This window comes from Penicillium coprophilum, assembly GCF_028826855.1.
Source record: "Penicillium coprophilum strain IBT 35676 chromosome Unknown utg000004l_segment0_segment0, whole genome shotgun sequence".
Taxonomy (NCBI): Eukaryota; Fungi; Ascomycota; class Eurotiomycetes; order Eurotiales; family Aspergillaceae; genus Penicillium; species Penicillium coprophilum.
Window position 1 is genome coordinate 3,518,944 of NW_026622723.1, and position 15,911 is coordinate 3,534,854.

The 15,911-nt window shown below is 46.8% G+C and overlaps 8 protein-coding genes across 8 annotated transcripts; 4 read left to right on the plus strand and 4 right to left on the minus strand.

Annotated features, from left to right (window-relative positions):
- Window positions 1–232: 232 nt before the first annotated feature.
- On the plus strand, window positions 233–724 carry N7500_005776 (uncharacterized protein; the record flags this gene model as incomplete). Its single annotated transcript, XM_056676920.1, has 1 exon — window positions 233–724. One exon carries the CDS (start codon window positions 233–235, stop codon window positions 722–724), a length of 492 nt encoding a protein of 163 aa, XP_056531920.1.
- A 1,147-nt stretch (window positions 725–1,871) lies between these two features.
- On the minus strand, window positions 1,872–2,213 carry N7500_005777 (uncharacterized protein; the record flags this gene model as incomplete). The annotated part of the gene is made up of 2 exons (XM_056676921.1): window positions 1,872–1,989; window positions 2,044–2,213. The coding sequence occupies 2 exons, from the start codon at window positions 2,211–2,213 to the stop codon at window positions 1,872–1,874; spliced, it is 288 nt and encodes a 95-aa protein (XP_056531921.1).
- A 578-nt stretch (window positions 2,214–2,791) lies between these two features.
- N7500_005778 (FAD-binding oxidoreductase) lies at window positions 2,792–4,049 on the plus strand (the record flags this gene model as incomplete). Its single annotated transcript, XM_056676922.1, has 4 exons — window positions 2,792–3,161; window positions 3,215–3,412; window positions 3,480–3,821; window positions 3,880–4,049. The coding sequence occupies 4 exons, from the start codon at window positions 2,792–2,794 to the stop codon at window positions 4,047–4,049; spliced, it is 1,080 nt and encodes a 359-aa protein (XP_056531922.1).
- Window positions 4,050–4,942: 893 nt separating this feature from the next.
- N7500_005779 (uncharacterized protein) lies at window positions 4,943–6,265 on the minus strand (the record flags this gene model as incomplete). The annotated part of the gene is made up of 5 exons (XM_056676923.1): window positions 4,943–5,250; window positions 5,304–5,362; window positions 5,426–5,456; window positions 5,510–5,577; window positions 5,628–6,265. The coding sequence occupies 5 exons, from the start codon at window positions 6,263–6,265 to the stop codon at window positions 4,943–4,945; spliced, it is 1,104 nt and encodes a 367-aa protein (XP_056531923.1).
- Window positions 6,266–6,951: 686 nt separating this feature from the next.
- Window positions 6,952–8,317, plus strand: N7500_005780 (uncharacterized protein; the record flags this gene model as incomplete). The annotated part of the gene is made up of 4 exons (XM_056676924.1): window positions 6,952–7,131; window positions 7,182–7,308; window positions 7,380–7,952; window positions 8,004–8,317. The coding sequence occupies 4 exons, from the start codon at window positions 6,952–6,954 to the stop codon at window positions 8,315–8,317; spliced, it is 1,194 nt and encodes a 397-aa protein (XP_056531924.1).
- Window positions 8,318–8,894: 577 nt separating this feature from the next.
- N7500_005781 (uncharacterized protein) lies at window positions 8,895–9,896 on the minus strand (the record flags this gene model as incomplete). Its single annotated transcript, XM_056676925.1, has 2 exons — window positions 8,895–9,262; window positions 9,317–9,896. The coding sequence occupies 2 exons, from the start codon at window positions 9,894–9,896 to the stop codon at window positions 8,895–8,897; spliced, it is 948 nt and encodes a 315-aa protein (XP_056531925.1).
- A 2,761-nt stretch (window positions 9,897–12,657) lies between these two features.
- Window positions 12,658–14,566, plus strand: N7500_005782 (glycoside hydrolase family 71 protein; the record flags this gene model as incomplete). Its single annotated transcript, XM_056676926.1, has 4 exons — window positions 12,658–13,141; window positions 13,195–13,420; window positions 13,494–13,951; window positions 14,010–14,566. The coding sequence occupies 4 exons, from the start codon at window positions 12,658–12,660 to the stop codon at window positions 14,564–14,566; spliced, it is 1,725 nt and encodes a 574-aa protein (XP_056531926.1).
- Window positions 14,567–14,853: 287 nt separating this feature from the next.
- On the minus strand, window positions 14,854–15,578 carry N7500_005783 (uncharacterized protein; the record flags this gene model as incomplete). Its single annotated transcript, XM_056676927.1, has 3 exons — window positions 14,854–15,208; window positions 15,270–15,409; window positions 15,459–15,578. The coding sequence occupies 3 exons, from the start codon at window positions 15,576–15,578 to the stop codon at window positions 14,854–14,856; spliced, it is 615 nt and encodes a 204-aa protein (XP_056531927.1).
- Window positions 15,579–15,911: the final 333 nt, after the last annotated feature.

Genomic DNA, 15,911 nt, shown 5'->3' on the forward strand with positions numbered 1-15,911 from the left:
GAAGATCAGGTCGAGCACTTGGATACAGATGTTTGTAGTGAACTGGTATACATTAGCCAAGCTTGTCAGGCGAGATTCTCTTTATCGCTTAACAAATGACGTCACCTGCGAATCTACCGGCCGATCTGTGGATCGATCGGATTGCAATTCCCAGCTCGCGATACATAATAATCCCACAATTTATCTGTCACTGATCTCGACCACGTTCCTCACAACATCTTTTGCGCCCACGATGGAATATCCTACGAATAAACAAATACTTTTTGGTCCGGATTGGGACATCAATCGCTGGACTGCCTCCGACGACCGCGTCCGTGGTGGATCATCTGTGTCGAAACTCGAGCCGACCCAGGAAGGGGTGATCTTTCACGGCAACCTCGACATTGAGACACTTGGCGGCGCAGGGTTTGCCTCACAACGCACGGTCGGAAACGAACAAATATGGGACCTCACCGGATACGACGGCCTTGAGCTACGTGTCGTTCCATTGGATGGAAAACGATACACTTTCTCTTTGACAGACGAAATCCCACAACGGAGGCCCGATAATCGCGAACAAAGTGCCCTTGTCTGGGAATATGATTTTTGCCCGAGTGAGATAGGCCGCACGGTGCGCATGTCATGGAAGAACCTGAGACCGACATATCGGGGGAAGCCGGTGGAGGATGCCAGGCCTTTGGACTTGTCGCATATAAGAAGGTTCCGGATCATGATGCGAAGGTGAGCTCTTTATCAGTGAAATACATCAATGGGTGCTGATTATATAGTTTCTTCGGGGACCAACATGGTGATTTCAGCCTGAAAATTCAATCGATCGGATTGTTCCGCGAGAATTATGTTGATACTCCTAGTCTCGCAAAGGAGTCGCCTATGGACTACAATAACGAGAAAATAGATGCAGTGGAACATAAGGAAGATAAAGGGTGGTTTCTGAGTTGCTGCCCATCGTTCTAAGACGGCTCAATATGATATGAATGACCCTGAACCAATCATATCGTCCAACTAACCAGGTAGATATAAAAATGAACAGGATCAGAGAGAGAATACGCAGAACAAATGAGTCCTGACCATGATTGACCATATCTTCAACCCAAATATTATGCATTAATATTCGGCCTCGGACAAAAAAAGCCTTGGAAGTCATGCAAAATCTTCAATGTGATTGATGAAATTATAATTGTACTGTCACTACTCCACAGTTGTCGCAGCTGTCTCTGTATCATCCGCCATCCTTCTCACCTTCTTGCAGACGTTTAAGCGACATAACATCCACGCGGTTGTGGTGACCTGAAGCACCTGTAAAATTTCAGCCGCCACAATTTGATTTTTTATCAAGGTCCGCATAAATTATTTCCTCAGTAATGCCATCCATAGGTTTAATCAACCTCCTCCCGGAGAAGATATGGAAATCCCGTCACTTGTGTTCATTGCCTTGACTTCCCTTTTCTGTGATTATAGCCCTGCAATGGGCAGCAATGCTATGGGACTCGACTGCGTATGTCTGTGATAAACACTGGCAGCCTTGAAAGTACGTCAGACTATATACTGAACTGTAGGCATAGGATGTGTTGATTTACCTTAGGCAGACATAGACCAGAACTCAGTCTTTCCGGTATGAGGAGTCAAGCTAGGCCATGCAGAGATGTGAATTCCCTCTCGTTGAGATATCATGAAATACTTCAGTAGCGGCTGAATGTGTTCCCAGCAAGAAATAGCTCCACAACACTAGAGAAACATTCTCCGGAGGCATCTCCAGAATTAGTGCGCTCCATTTAAGTGGGTTTATCTTTCGCCGGTGTGACTTGATCTCCTCGTCGCTGTCAATCTCCTTGGGCGATATTGACTGAGTTGGCATTCCCCGAAAATCCAAATCATACCGCAATTGAGTGACTCTTAGCACAAGCTTCAATTTGATTCATCTCTGGGAAATCGAGAGCAATCAAGTCTTTGATGTATGCCTCATGTAGCTCGACGTCGAGAGGATAGCCCCTAGGACAATTATCCGTTACTGGTGTCCACGGTAAGAGTTTCGAATATACCTACCAGATCCAACATGGGTATCCAGGAATCCAGCACTCTGGAAATGCAATTAGCTGTGCAGCATTCTGAGCAGCCTCTGCAATGAGCTTACAGGTTTTGGCTACACTAGTGGCTAGATCTAACCACTCTGGCTCGGCCTGGGTGACTGCTACAAGAGTAGTTTTCGAGGACATCGAAAAGAACAATGTGTAAATCGAGTAGGAAATAAAGAATAGTTGAACAGACCGGGTCACAGCAATTTATACCATTTCTTCCTCTTTCGTCCCCTCATTCTCGAGGCCAGCTGAGTCAAAAGCCCATTTAAATTGGATTTCCACACCAGTTATACATTAATAGATTGCATGAGGTCAGATTTCAGGCCACCCGTAAGGTATTTGCCTTTTCATTATGGTGATTTTGATCACTGCGCTGAACATGTCCTGAGCAGCTTGATCCAACTCGCTAGACGAGGTTTAAGTAGAGCGGGAGAACAGAGCAGTTCAATAGTACGGGATTACAACACATTCATATCTATAGGAATGGAATGATTTCAGACAGCGGCCATCATCCTTGAGAATAAAGCAGATATGTTCTCAAAAAAGTCTGCGAATGTCCTCTGGGCCCTGCCATTCACTGTGAATGTCCACAATCCGTATGACGTAATATATTTCTTATGTAGTTCCAATCCCCATTGAAGATAAATGTCTCCTAGGTCTTCAATCGAATTTATCCTCTTAGCTTCATAATCCTCGATTTCCTAAGAGAAAAAAACATGTTCCCTCGTAGCTCTATCGCCGATCTTCCCCTGTCGTCCTCCGAAATAATATACCCGGATTCTCCGCTTTACGGACCAGAGAGTTGCACTTGGGCTGCCCAGAAAGATTTGAAGCCTAAGATCATTGCTCGGCCCTCTACGACTTCGTCTCTCGCATCTCTACTTTCTTGCTTATCGAATTCTAATATAGATTGGGCGGTTCGAAGTACTGGGGTAGGGTCTTCATCTGCCAGCGATGTGCTCATCTCGCTATCTGCTTTCGACAAATTCGAATATAACGCAGAAGAACAGACCGTGCTCATTGGTGCAGGGCAAACATGGGGAGAAGTTGATCAAAAAATTGAGGACAACGTTCCTGGCCATGCTGGTATGTCTTAACTTCATGCTATACACAGTGCAAAAGTTTAGATAAAACTATAGTGGTTGGCGCTCGTTGCACATACGTCGGTGTTGACGGGTCCATCCTTGCAGGCGGAATATCTTGGCTGTCATCCGAAAGAGGCCTTGGTGCTGATCCGCACAATATGCTGGACGCGAAAGTTGTCTTGACAGACGGCAGGATTTTGTGGGCATCCGCTGAGCCAGAATTGCTTTGGGCACTGAGAGGCGGTGGCGGCAGTTTTGGAGGCCAGGCGAAGTCCACTTATTGGTATAAATGAACTATCTAATGATTTTTCGTATACAGTTTTGGTAGAGGTTAAACTGCGAATTTACCCCTACCCGGACAAAATCTACTCAGGCCAAATATCCTATCCGAGGTCGGCATTCTCCGTCGTCGCAAAAGCCATTTCAAGATTCACCACCGAATGCAAAGATCCAAAGATGGCAATGCATATTTTCCCTCTAGACCTTAGCCAAGGTCATTATACGGGCGACGCTCCAAAACCAGGTATTGGTCTTCAAGTCTTTGACGCACATGGAGAAGCCCATGGAAGAGGCGCAGAGGGATTTGGCTGGGCTTTGGATATTGAAGGCGCGATGGATTCGACCAGCTCCATGACAATTCGACAGTGCAACCAGATCTGGGGTAAATACACGAAAATAAGAACGCCGTGTGATATGAATGAGCTGACATTACAATCAAGATGGTCTCGAAGCGGCCAAAGGAAAGACCACAAATTTCCAGTCTTGCCTCATCATTTCCCAGCTCGATGAACAACTCATTTCGAGGGCATGGGATTGGATTGAGAATTTGACCCTGAAGAACCCATCTCTTTCTCTCGGTGGGACTTATGTCTTGATTGAGTTCATGTAGAAGGTATGCAATCACAAAGTACCTTCTTGAACGGAACCTCCTTTTGTTGATCTAATATTGTTTGATGGATTTAGCCGGCTTTTCATTCAGTAGATCCGGCGCTGCGAGCCTGGCCGGGTACGCGCGGTCAATCTGTTCTGCAACTTGGGACTGGTGCCCCATGCAAGTCAGAAAAGAGCAGAGAATTAGCCTATAGGGAAATCAAAGAGGCACCGTTTATTATATGCGGATATGATGAACGATGTGAATTGGAGTACTTCACTCATTCACTTGAGGACTTCAATGATCCAAGAAAGGTAATAAACATTGTTTGCTTCTACAATTCGTGAGAAAACTGACAAGGGGATTCAGATATATGCCAATAACTTTGAGAAGCTACGGGAGCTCAAGCAGCAATATGATCCCCATGGTGGCCTAAAAGGACCGTTTTGGAATTGATTGAAGTGAGGTGCTCATTTGAGGGCGGACGGCTGGCATTAGGACGGTATTGACTGAGTAGTAGCAAGTAAATACGGAAATGAAGTATGATTCCCACTAAGCACTCACTGACTTCTGGTATATGCCAAGGGTTATTTGTAATGCACATAACTCCACCGAGGGTCTGACTTATATCAACTACAACAAATGAGTTCAGCTGTTCTGATTCAAGGATTTGGGCTATATGAAGAGCACTAGCCAACATCGCAAGGAAATGTCGACCCGAGAAAGCGCTTCCTTTATGCTTATGGACCGGGAGGAGAAATGAACGACGCGAAGATCTCCCTATCGACCGGGAAAGTAAGCCGGAGAGCGGTTGAGGTGGAGTGCCAATTTATTAGTTGTATGGGGGGTAAAGGATTTGTGCTACCGACGCCCAAATCTTGACTTTGGACGTGAATAGCATAATGAATACTTCATTTTCCACATGAAGGCCTATTTGAAGGCCCCCAGGAGGGAGTCAATTGAGGGAAATGCGAGTTTCCCTCATTTTCCTGTCGAGGCTCTTGAGACACGCGAACCTCTGTCGTCTTGTGTATTCCGGTATTTCCCAATATATTCTCCTGACTGGAATGACGGCTGTCTCCTCGGTCGACTTTTGTCTCGGTTTGAGTGGCGAATAACGAAGCATCTGGGGCACGGCGGAAAAGGGGGATTGGTTTCTGTCGAGGGGTCGATTCTGAGCGCATGTACGCCGAACTCTTGCGGGAGCGTTGCAGCACCACTGAGTAGGATTGTCGGAGGGTAGGCAGTGATGCGCAGATAATAATCACGTACATCTAATTGTGTCAATGAGCTGGGGTTGCGTGGATAGTGCAGGGATAGTCACCTCGATCCTAGATTTTATCAAGTTTTATTGAAAGTCCCACAAAGAAGCTCGAAAAGCATAGATCACTCACGTATACCAGATAGTGATGTCGGCCCAAGACCCTGTATGCGCTTAGTTGGTGAGGTCACTGAAATGGAACTCGAGGAATACGCACAGGTGATGTCGGCATGGGCGGGAAGGTTCTTGAGCAGAATGCACTTGACCACCGTGGCCGCCGCGGCACTATTAAGTCAGCTCAACGCTCCCGATGTGTGATGAAAAGAGTGAGATACAAGATACCGGCTCCCATGACGGAGATTATTGCGAACTTCATCTTGAAGGCGAGCTGGACGCGCCAAAAGATATACGCTGGGAAAAGGGCGAGGGCCAGATCGTTGAACGCGTTAAAGGCTGCCTGGGATATCCCGGCAACCAATTGAAAGTTGAGACTGAAGCAGGAACCTTCTACCTTCTGATTCCAGATACGCTCTGAGGGTCGGCAGAATCCAATGATGGCCACGATAGCCAGCACATTCCACGCTATGGAAACTACCATGAGGATATATAGGAACCATCGGCGCGGCGCGGATGCAGATTGCCCCATGAGCCGGAGTAGGAAGATAGTCACACTTATCTTACCAGTTGTGGTGCTGATCACAGAGAAGTTGGGTGCTATGACTGTGTACTTGATCGCCTGAACTTGCTGATCCGGATTCGAAATGTCGTTCAGATGGCGTCCTAGTCCGTAAGAAACGGCGACTTGAACCAGGGCTGAACATATCAGGGCACTTGCCAGTGACAAAGTGATGAAGGTGTCATCCCAGCCAGCACGTCGCAGAGCCACCACGCGTGTGTATAACCGGACCGCCACGACCCCCAGGGCCACACCACCAAAACACCACGACACTGCTGTGATGCTGGCGCCGCTCATTGTGTGTTGATTTTGATGCTAGGATCATTTCCACTCGAACTTAAAAGGCGACGACAACATACAGCATTCACAACTCCCCTGATCCATCGCATTCGCAAAATGCTCGACAGGGCATTGAAACGTCCTAGAAAATGCATCCTTGTAAGGTTTCACTCCACACTCGATTCAAGAAAGTCTCATTGGCCTGAAAGAATAACGGCGGATCTTGGCGGGGTCTGAGACGGGACGTCAACTGTACAAATGTCTCCACTTCATCCTTCCCTCCATTGTCCCTCGGCCCGGAGTCCGTCAATCTGATGAACAATGCGCTCTCTTTCAAGGTGAGATGTTCCTGGTATTGTCCCAATCCATATACACGCAAGTGAATTGTTGGCTGGGCGTAACGTTGATCCTTGACACCGTCACATGGGTCTTCTATGACCGTCGTCTGCCTGCTCTCGGCTTGAATCTTGAAAATGAACCAAAACATCCCCATGCGGGTTATCCACTTCCTTAATCTTAGGCGATCACTAGCGATCACTAGCGAAGACATCCAAAAGGGGGGTTGGACAAAAGAACCTGAACGGCTTAGCAACCGTCGAATTCCCCTACCCCCAACTCTGCTCTCGGCTGTTATTCTACACGTTTGAAGTCACAACAGCCTTACCTATACATTCATACTTATATCCCTATTTAAAACACACAATATGGCAACATCCGTTTCCAAGGAATCAATTGACCAGCTACAAGACCAAGTAACGGAGTCACTGGAGGTTTTCCAAAGGCAGCATGAAGAGGCAGATCGCGTCGCCGCCCTGAAGGCAGCACAAAAACTCGTGAATGCACTACAGAAGCCGCAAGATTCGGTCTATCACTTGGCTTACTCTGTAAATATCAGGCAATTCAGGGTGATGATCTTGTTGCTAACCCGGACTAGCCTACTCACGCCATGTGTGTGCGCATTGCCATCGACATGGATATATTCACAACGTTAACGGAGCGCAATGGGCCGGTGTCACTCGAAGAGCTGGCAGCTGTGAAAAACGCCAGTCCGATCTTGGTTGGTATGTTATTTTCTATTGCTCCTTCTCTATTGCATGGGTGATGGGTAACTGACAAGGAACTGTCGGGGTAGAACGAGTTTTGCGTATCTTAGTTGGAATCGACTATGTTGGCGAATGCGACACGCGCGTCTATACCGCGACTACAATGACCCGCCAGCTGACTGACCGACTCAGCATTTCGGTGATCAAGTTTATATTTGATATTGGCATGCCCACCCTCGCCAAGATCCCCGAGTTCCTCCGTTCCCACGAGTACCAGAACCCCGAGGGTGCGACTACAGGACCATTCCAATTTGCCGAAAAGATCGACGAGTCGATTTGGACCTGGTTCCAAAAGAATCCCGAGAAACTTGATCTATGCAATACTTTCATGGAGGGTGACCGCGGTGCGCGACCCAGTTGGTTGGAATGGTTCCCGGTAGAAGAGCGTCTTCTATCTGGTGCTAATCCTGAGGCGGAAACACTCATGGTCGATGTTGCCGGGGGTCGAGGCCATGACCTTGTAGCATTTTTGGAACGGCATCCGGATGCGAAAGGACGCTTGGTGCTTGAAGATCTGCCACATGTGTTGGAAGAGAGTACTATAGACACCGAGCGTATTGAAAAATTACCATTTGACTTGTTCAAACCACAGCCAATTCATGGTAAGTTTCACAATTCAACTTGATTTGGATAATGGTTGACATTGGCCCCAGGTGCTCGCATTTATTATCTGAAGTTCATTCTTCATGACTGGTCCGACGAGGAGAATCAAGCCATTCTTACCCAATTGGCCGGTGCAATGAAGCAGGGTTACTCGAAACTGATCATCGAAGAGTTTGTACTAGCAGATCGCGATGGTGCCATGTTACCGGCGATGTGGGACTGGGAAATGATGATTTTTTGTAACAGCATGGAGCGCTCGCAGTCCCATTGGACTCGCCTGCTAGAAAGTGCAGGATTCCAGGTCATCAAGTTCTGGGCACCACCCGGTGATGGACAAGGCATCATCGAAGCCGAACTTAAATAATGACTAGTACACAGATTATTCAAACTAGCACGACAAAGTGGGATTGAGCCTTGCTGGTTCTTTCAATGACATATAACCTTTTACAGATTTTTCTTATGATCTGTCATTTGGTCTTCCTACCCGCAGATACAAGATAGAAGAGGACAAGATAGAAGAAACCTGTTTAGAGGAAAAGGCCTTTGGAAACCGAGCCTGAAATATTCGCTACTTTGTGGAATACTAAGAACATGGCTTGTGTTAAGTCTGGTGGTCAACCTGTATCAAGCCCGGAACTTTCATCCTATGACCATACACGCGCTTCCACGCAAGATACATTCTCAAGACTCTTCTAACGCAACGATTGGAGCTGGTATGATTCTTCATACACTCGCTATTGATATTACTCTGGTAATTTTGTTAGTGATTGCATGCGTTTTGGAACCAATGCAATCTGTATGTTATTTCATAACGCTAGGAATAATGATGATGCTTCTAACAGACCGGGCAAGAACACCAGAACAGTAGAAATAGTGTGAATTCTTGAATGTCCGAACAAACTCAACGCCTGTCGACGCCTGGAGTTGAATGTGTATTCTGCTCATTGATATGCTCGCGTTCCATGATCCCTAGGAAACGAATGATCTGCCGTGATCGGAGAGACCGCGGAGGGAGTATCGCTATAATTTGACACTGATGGTGCACTGACCGCAGGGAAATACTGGGACTGAGAGTTGTTGGTGTGCATCGTTGAGGAGCGATTAACCCCCAGATCAGTGGAAGGAGGTTCTTTTACGGCCACAAGGGGTATCTTCGAGTACGACTGACTAGAATCCAACATTTTGCTAGCCGCAATTCGCCGCGCCTTCGCTCGACCAAGCGCATAGTAAACAATGGCGACGCCGAGGAATACCGAGATAAAACAACAGCCAAATACAATCGCTGCGATGTTACCCCGGTGATTCCATTCTAGGTATTGTCAGTACGATGGGTATTTTGGGACATATCGATTTGATGACGCACCGGCTAGCTCCGCTTTGCTCATAAAGCCGCTCGATGATGCAGTCGGACTAGTACTGGTTGTGGTTGAGGCGCTGCTACTTGAAGTTGGGGTACTTGTTGTCTCTGAGGTGCTGGTGGGTGTCACCGAGGAGCTGCTAGCAGTCGAGCTAGTTGTCTCGGTGGTAGATGTGGGGGTTGTAGATGTTGAGGGCTCGGTAGTAGTTTCCGGTTCGGAGGTTGTGGTTGTAGCATCAGTCGCTGAAGCAGTTGTCTCTGATGTGGTCGTCTTTGATGACGTTGTCTCTGTTGTCTCTGTTGTTTCCGTTGTTTCCGCTGTCTCCGTGGTCTCCGATGCGGCTGTATCAGTTGTGGCATCGGCTGTGGATTTAGTCGACTCTTCTGTGGCGGTTGTGTCTCTGGCTTGGAGGATCTCGCCATATGCGCGTTTTCCGTACAGCTGTGCTACCTCAGTCGGCTCGGAGACTGGCCATAAATTTTCAACGGATGTTGTGGCTGGGATCCATGTGATCTGAGAGGCGTAGGGCTGACCGAGTACCCGGGAGCAGATCACTGTGCACAGTGCGAATATCGAAATCCGCATATTGTCACAATGAAGAACTGAGATATCAAGCGTTTAGACAGAAAAAGGAAAAAGGGAAGATCTAGAAAGAGGGTCAGAATGTTGATATTTGATAGACAAGAAAGAGAAAAGAAAAAGAAAAGAAACGCCATGCGGGGCGCTAGGCTGGGTAAACAGCGATCTACGGAATACTAATTATGCTGTGTCTGACCTATTTTTGTAGTGAAAACAGCCACTAGGGAACTAGAGGAGCTTTAGTTGAACTGCACACGCATCTGCCGCGCGGCACCTAATTTGATTCATATCTCGGACAGTAACATTCTATATCCAAATGCCTTTCAATATGAATCTTATATTGAGTCTCTGTATTGGAAGGACCTGGATATCCTTCACATCACATAACTCTCCCTTTCGAAATTGATAACTGCGCCCCTTCATTTTGGTTTTTTGGGGCCTTGCATGCCGACTATTTTTAGGTCGACCATCGCCAAGAGACACTAAGAATGGGGCCACCCAGAAGCTTGGAAATATATCTCGAGATGTTTAATAAATATATGAGCCTCTGATGATGGGTGTCTAGTTTGATATGTGGGACAGGATTCCTGAAAGGTCATATACTACTCCGTGTTCCGATGTCTAGTTGGGTTCAAAAAATATTAGACGGGAACTCATGATCGTTGCCTGAGATCTTAGGCGACTGTTCAAACTCGGGACAGGTCGGCTTTCCCTCATCAATCGCGGAACATCGGACTTTTCATTTCTCAACTCATATCAGGACAACATTAAGTCTTTTTGCCGACAATTCCGGTATTCAATGATAGCCGTTATTTAGAAGGCCTTCCTAAATCAAAAGCCCGTACTCCGTATACTCCTCCATTCGTAAATATTTGGTAGTGGCCATGAAGTCGATCACCTCGTAGAAACCCAATTACCCATCAGATGCTACCAAATCGAAAGTATCCAAATCCAAGCCAAAACAGGTAAAATCTATCCATGGCGGTCAGCAGTGTTTCGGGTGGTGACCTACAGATTCAGGCCAGTTGACAATATTATATTGCAATATGGGAATTGTGATGTATCACGCACACATAATGGGATATCATATGTAAGTAACCCCTGGATGTGGCCTTCCAGATACAGTAATGCCAAGCATGTCGGCAATTGTGGGGACCTCGGGACATACCTATCGACACGCTTTCTAGGGATGCCTTGCAGAAATTCCAAAAAGACCACAACGTAAAATGCTCTGGGGTAAATAACCTCCCGAGCGCCACCCAACTTCGGATAGACTTACTTCCGATTTGGGAAGTGGGAAATGAAGCAAGAGAACCACGAGCTTATACTACATCACGGAAGTATTTGTGTCTTCTGGCAGCAATGACGTTTTTGGACGTTTTACGCAGTTCCAGTAAGGAACGAGGCACTGTGACATTTGGATTTGGGGTTCAATTTCTTATTTGTATTGGCGCCTCGCAGAGTTTATAGTCTGGTGACAGTCTCTATATCAAGAGTGTTACTTTGACACCGATCAAGTTCCCCTTACTTCCCGAGCCATCAAACCCTAATATGAACAAACGTCTTGGTCGTACAATTTGGTCAGCTGCTGCATGAGTGTTCTATTACTAACAGTTATCTCCGGAAAGGATACTTTTTTGCATGTTTTCTTCCCATTTGAACTTCATCGTTGGGCTATTTCTGCAAACCGTGTGTCTCTAACTGGTGGGTTCTCGCTAACCTTTTCATGCGGACGTCGTACATGTCCTCCATAGTAGCAAGGCAAATTGGCACGCTCCACAGATACAATCAAAGAGACTGCACGCTTATTCCTGGAATCTCTACGATATATGCAAATATCCATCGAAGCAAATTATTTGTCCTGTGGGTTACATTCGGGAGGTTTGATATCATGCCGGTGAGTTAGGGCTCGGGAACCTTAAGTCTTCCGATATTTTACCACAAAGAGTTGCTTATTTTACGACTCTCCATGTTTATTCAAAATGAGAATCAATTACTTCAACCAGTATAGTGGAAAATGGAACTGGGTAGAAATGGATATCATGAGAGGATGCACATTCAACCTGTTCTTAATGGTACCGACGGGTCTGTTCCGCATCAGGAGGATTTTGCAATTTTGTCTCTATATAATCATCGGAAAGTATACGTACAATGGAACAATGGGTACTATTACTACACTAGGAAATATCCAGTGGCCACTCTGTGTCTAATTAGAAAGCATGCAAGCGTCAAAATTTTGGCCGTAAGGACATCAGAGCATCAAATCTACAATTCCCGGCCAAGAGCCTTCAAGTAACTGCATGGTTCCTTGAATGTAAGGTGCTGATTGGACTCGGAGAGATAGCTAGCAAACATCACACTCGTCATCCAGATGATTATACTTCGTAGGTCAGCTGCAACAAGTTCCCGAGAGTCATCTGGTGAGCCAAAGATATATTTAAAGACCTTATGCTAACACGAAATGTATACAGATACCACAGCCCAAAATAAAAACATTGGTACGGGCGAAAAGAGGCCTTACAGATCATGACGAAGATACGGTTCATTTTAGGGATCCTTGCTCTGCTGTCAATGACGGCACATGCGGTGTCTGCGGTAGGCCGGGACACACGTGCTGCCAAAAGACAGTCGTCGGGAGAGAGACTTGTCTTTGCGCACTTTATGGTAAAATGCCCTCGAATCCCTGCTTCGTGATGGAGATATACTGATCTTCCGAAAGATTGGAATTGTCAGCAACAGAAGGAGTGCGGCGGACTTTGATGATGACATGAAGCGTGCTAAGTCTCTGGGAATTGATGCCTTTGCTCTGAATATTGGGGTCGATCCCTATACTGATCAACAACTCCAATTGGCATACGAATCTGCTGCCAATAATGACATGAAAGTTTTCTTGTCATTCGATTTCAACTGGTGGCATATTGACCAGGCTACTGCAGTTGGCCAGAAAATTGCCCAGTACGCTAGCAAGCCTGCACAACTTATGGTTGACAACAAGGTATTCGTCTCATCATTTGCCGGTGATGGAATAAACGTTGCAGCATTGCGAGCCGCAGCAGGGAGATCTATCTTTTTCGCACCTAATTTCCATCCAGCTACTGGAACAGAGATCTCGACAGTTGACGGCCTCTTGAATTGGATGGCGTGGCCGAACAATGGAAACAACAAAGCCCCAACCCCAGGTCGCAGTGTTTCTGTGGCTGATGGGGATCGAGAATATGTCAATGCCCTTGGCGGAAAAGCTTATGTTGCTCGTGGGTGTCTCCTTTCTATTGAGGTTTCAATCAGATTTCTGACTCTAGTTCAGCTGTATCACCGTGGTTTTTCACTCATTTCGGACCTGAAGTCTCTTATAGCAAGAACTGGAACTTCCCATCTGATCTACTATGGTTTAATAGATGGAATGAGATACTTGCGCTGAAACCACGATTTATCGAAATTGTCACATGGAACGACTATGGAGAATGTCATTACATTGGTCCTTTGAAATCACCACATACTGATGATGGGGCCTCAAAATGGGTCAACGACATGTGAGAATATTGACACCACCCTTTCGCCTTCACAATCCCCACTTTAGCCAACTCAACTAACGGACCACTACAGGCCCCACGACGGATGGCTGGATATTTCAAAGCCATATATTGCTGCGTTCAAAGCAGGCGAGTCATCCCCCAACAGTCATATCTCATCTGATGAGCTAGTCTACTGGTATAGACCTGCACCACGTGGGGTGGACTGCGACCCTACAGATACTTGTATGGTACCAGCAAACAACGGCAGTGGAAATTATTTCATAGGTCGGCCGGATGGCTGGCAATCCATGGCAGATTCTGTGTTTGTTGTATCATTACTTACGTCCCCAGCTACAGTGCAAGTTAACAGTGGCGGGAGTGTCTATAATTACGAGGCACCAGCAGGGGCAAGTGCAAAGGAGGTTCCGATGGGAGTTGGCGCACAAAGCTTTGCGGTCATTCGCAATGGTCAAACTATTCTCTCGGGAACTAGTTTGAAGGAGATCATCAACGGGTGCGTGTGTGGTTTGTATAACTTCAACGCTTATGGTAAGTGACTAACTATATAACGATTGGTTGAGGTTACATCATTAACTCTGGTATCTAGTCGGAACTCTCCCAGCAGGATTCAGTGACCCTCTCCAGCAAGATGGTCTCTCTGCCTTTACACAGGGCTTGCGTGTTCACACATGTCAACCAACCCCCTCGCTGGGTACAGTTCCCCCAGCTCCTCCATCTACAAGTACAACCAGCAGATTGCCAAGTCCTCCCCCGACTACAACACCGCCGCCTGGATCACCTGGGCAATGCTCGACTGTTGTGAGCACAGTTACTGTTACTAAGACTTTAACTCCGCCAGCTTGTCCTCCAAATGGCGGCAGTGGTGGTGGCGGTGGAGGAGGAGGCGGAGGAGGTGGAGGTGAAACCTGCATTGCAGGAACAGGACCCAATAACTATATTGGATTGTGCGCCTTCTGCTGTAACTATGGTTATTGCCCACCGGGACCCTGCACTTGTACGCAATATGGAAATGCAGTCCCACCTCCACCCTCTACCGGAACTCATGGGGTGCCTCTGATCGGCGAGGATGATTCGTATCTAGGCCTTTGCAGTTTTGCGTGCGATCATGGCTATTGTCCCCCTACGGCCTGCAGAATAGTTTGAGCACGACTCGTTTCTGGGCGGAGATGTAGTTCTCTCAATATAGTATCAATATGTGGACATAACAACATGATAGTAGTTATCATAGGCCGGTCTCGATCTCGATGTTTGTCAGGGATATTGCTATGCGTTGAAATAGAGTGGTAAATGCGGTTTATTCGTTTTTGGAAATGGTCGTAAAGTTCAAATTGGAGCATCAAGCATTACTAAACTAGGGTTTTGTAGCAATCTCCTCATCGGAAAGATTGAGAGGCAAGGAATGCCGGGTAAATTCAAATCAACCTCAATAACTACAGCAATCCTGCCAGAGCTTGAACAGCACCGCAAGCTAGCACGAGGCCAGTAGGTCTTGATAGTGCTGCCACGCCCGCCACGGGGGTAGGACTGACGGTGGCAGCAACGGGTGATGCCTCGCTACCGGATACAACTTCGGTGGTTTTTGGAGTAGTCGTACTGCCGTTGTTTACTGTTGCAGCCACCGCATTAGCAGTGGAAGTTATGGTGACTGGCAACAGCGTAATCTGGTCCCAAGGGAGGGTTGAGGTGCTGGTGCCGGGTGTGTTGGCCCCTTTCCCGGTAACAGTGTCTGTACAAGTATATACCCCGGTCGGGAGATCGGTCATATCGCAAACAACGTGATTATATCTGTTGTATCAATGAGGACTTTACTCAGGTTGCAGCAAAGTGAAGGGCCGGGTAAACGTACACGTTGTCAGATTCAGCACTGATCAGATATTCAACACTTGTTGGGGCTGCGGTCAAGAACATGCCGGGGCCCATACCACACTCTGTGCTATTGGTGCGACCGTTTGGGCAATTGATACTGTATGTAGTCGTTGCTGATTTCTGCCTCTAGTTAGCCGGATATTCGTGGATCATCCCGATTGATACGAACCTCTGCCAAAACTTCGCCCAATAGGGACTGAGGGTCGGCGTTTGGAATGAACAAGGAGACGACAGGATACTCTGCAGCCAGTCCCAGGGTCGCAAATGCCAGAAGAGCTTTAAAAGACATTATGTGCTGGTGTCTCTCTTTATATGGCGAATGAATACAAAAGACAAAAGAACATGAGATATTTGGCGGCCGCTGAATTATTTCTGGAATTCAAAAATGGTACATCAGTAGATCAAGTTATATTCCAGATGAGGACATTATCATCATAATTCTCTAACACTGTCGTGTTACTACGGGAACTTCTTGCGAGTGTGTTATACTAGATCGAGATGATGAAAGTTACATGTCATACGGATCAAAGACCGGCCTTCATCATCTCACTATTCAGCATTTAGACCTGGGAACAAGGCTTAGAAGAAGACGAGTAAGAGTATTGGAGTAAAATCAAAATGT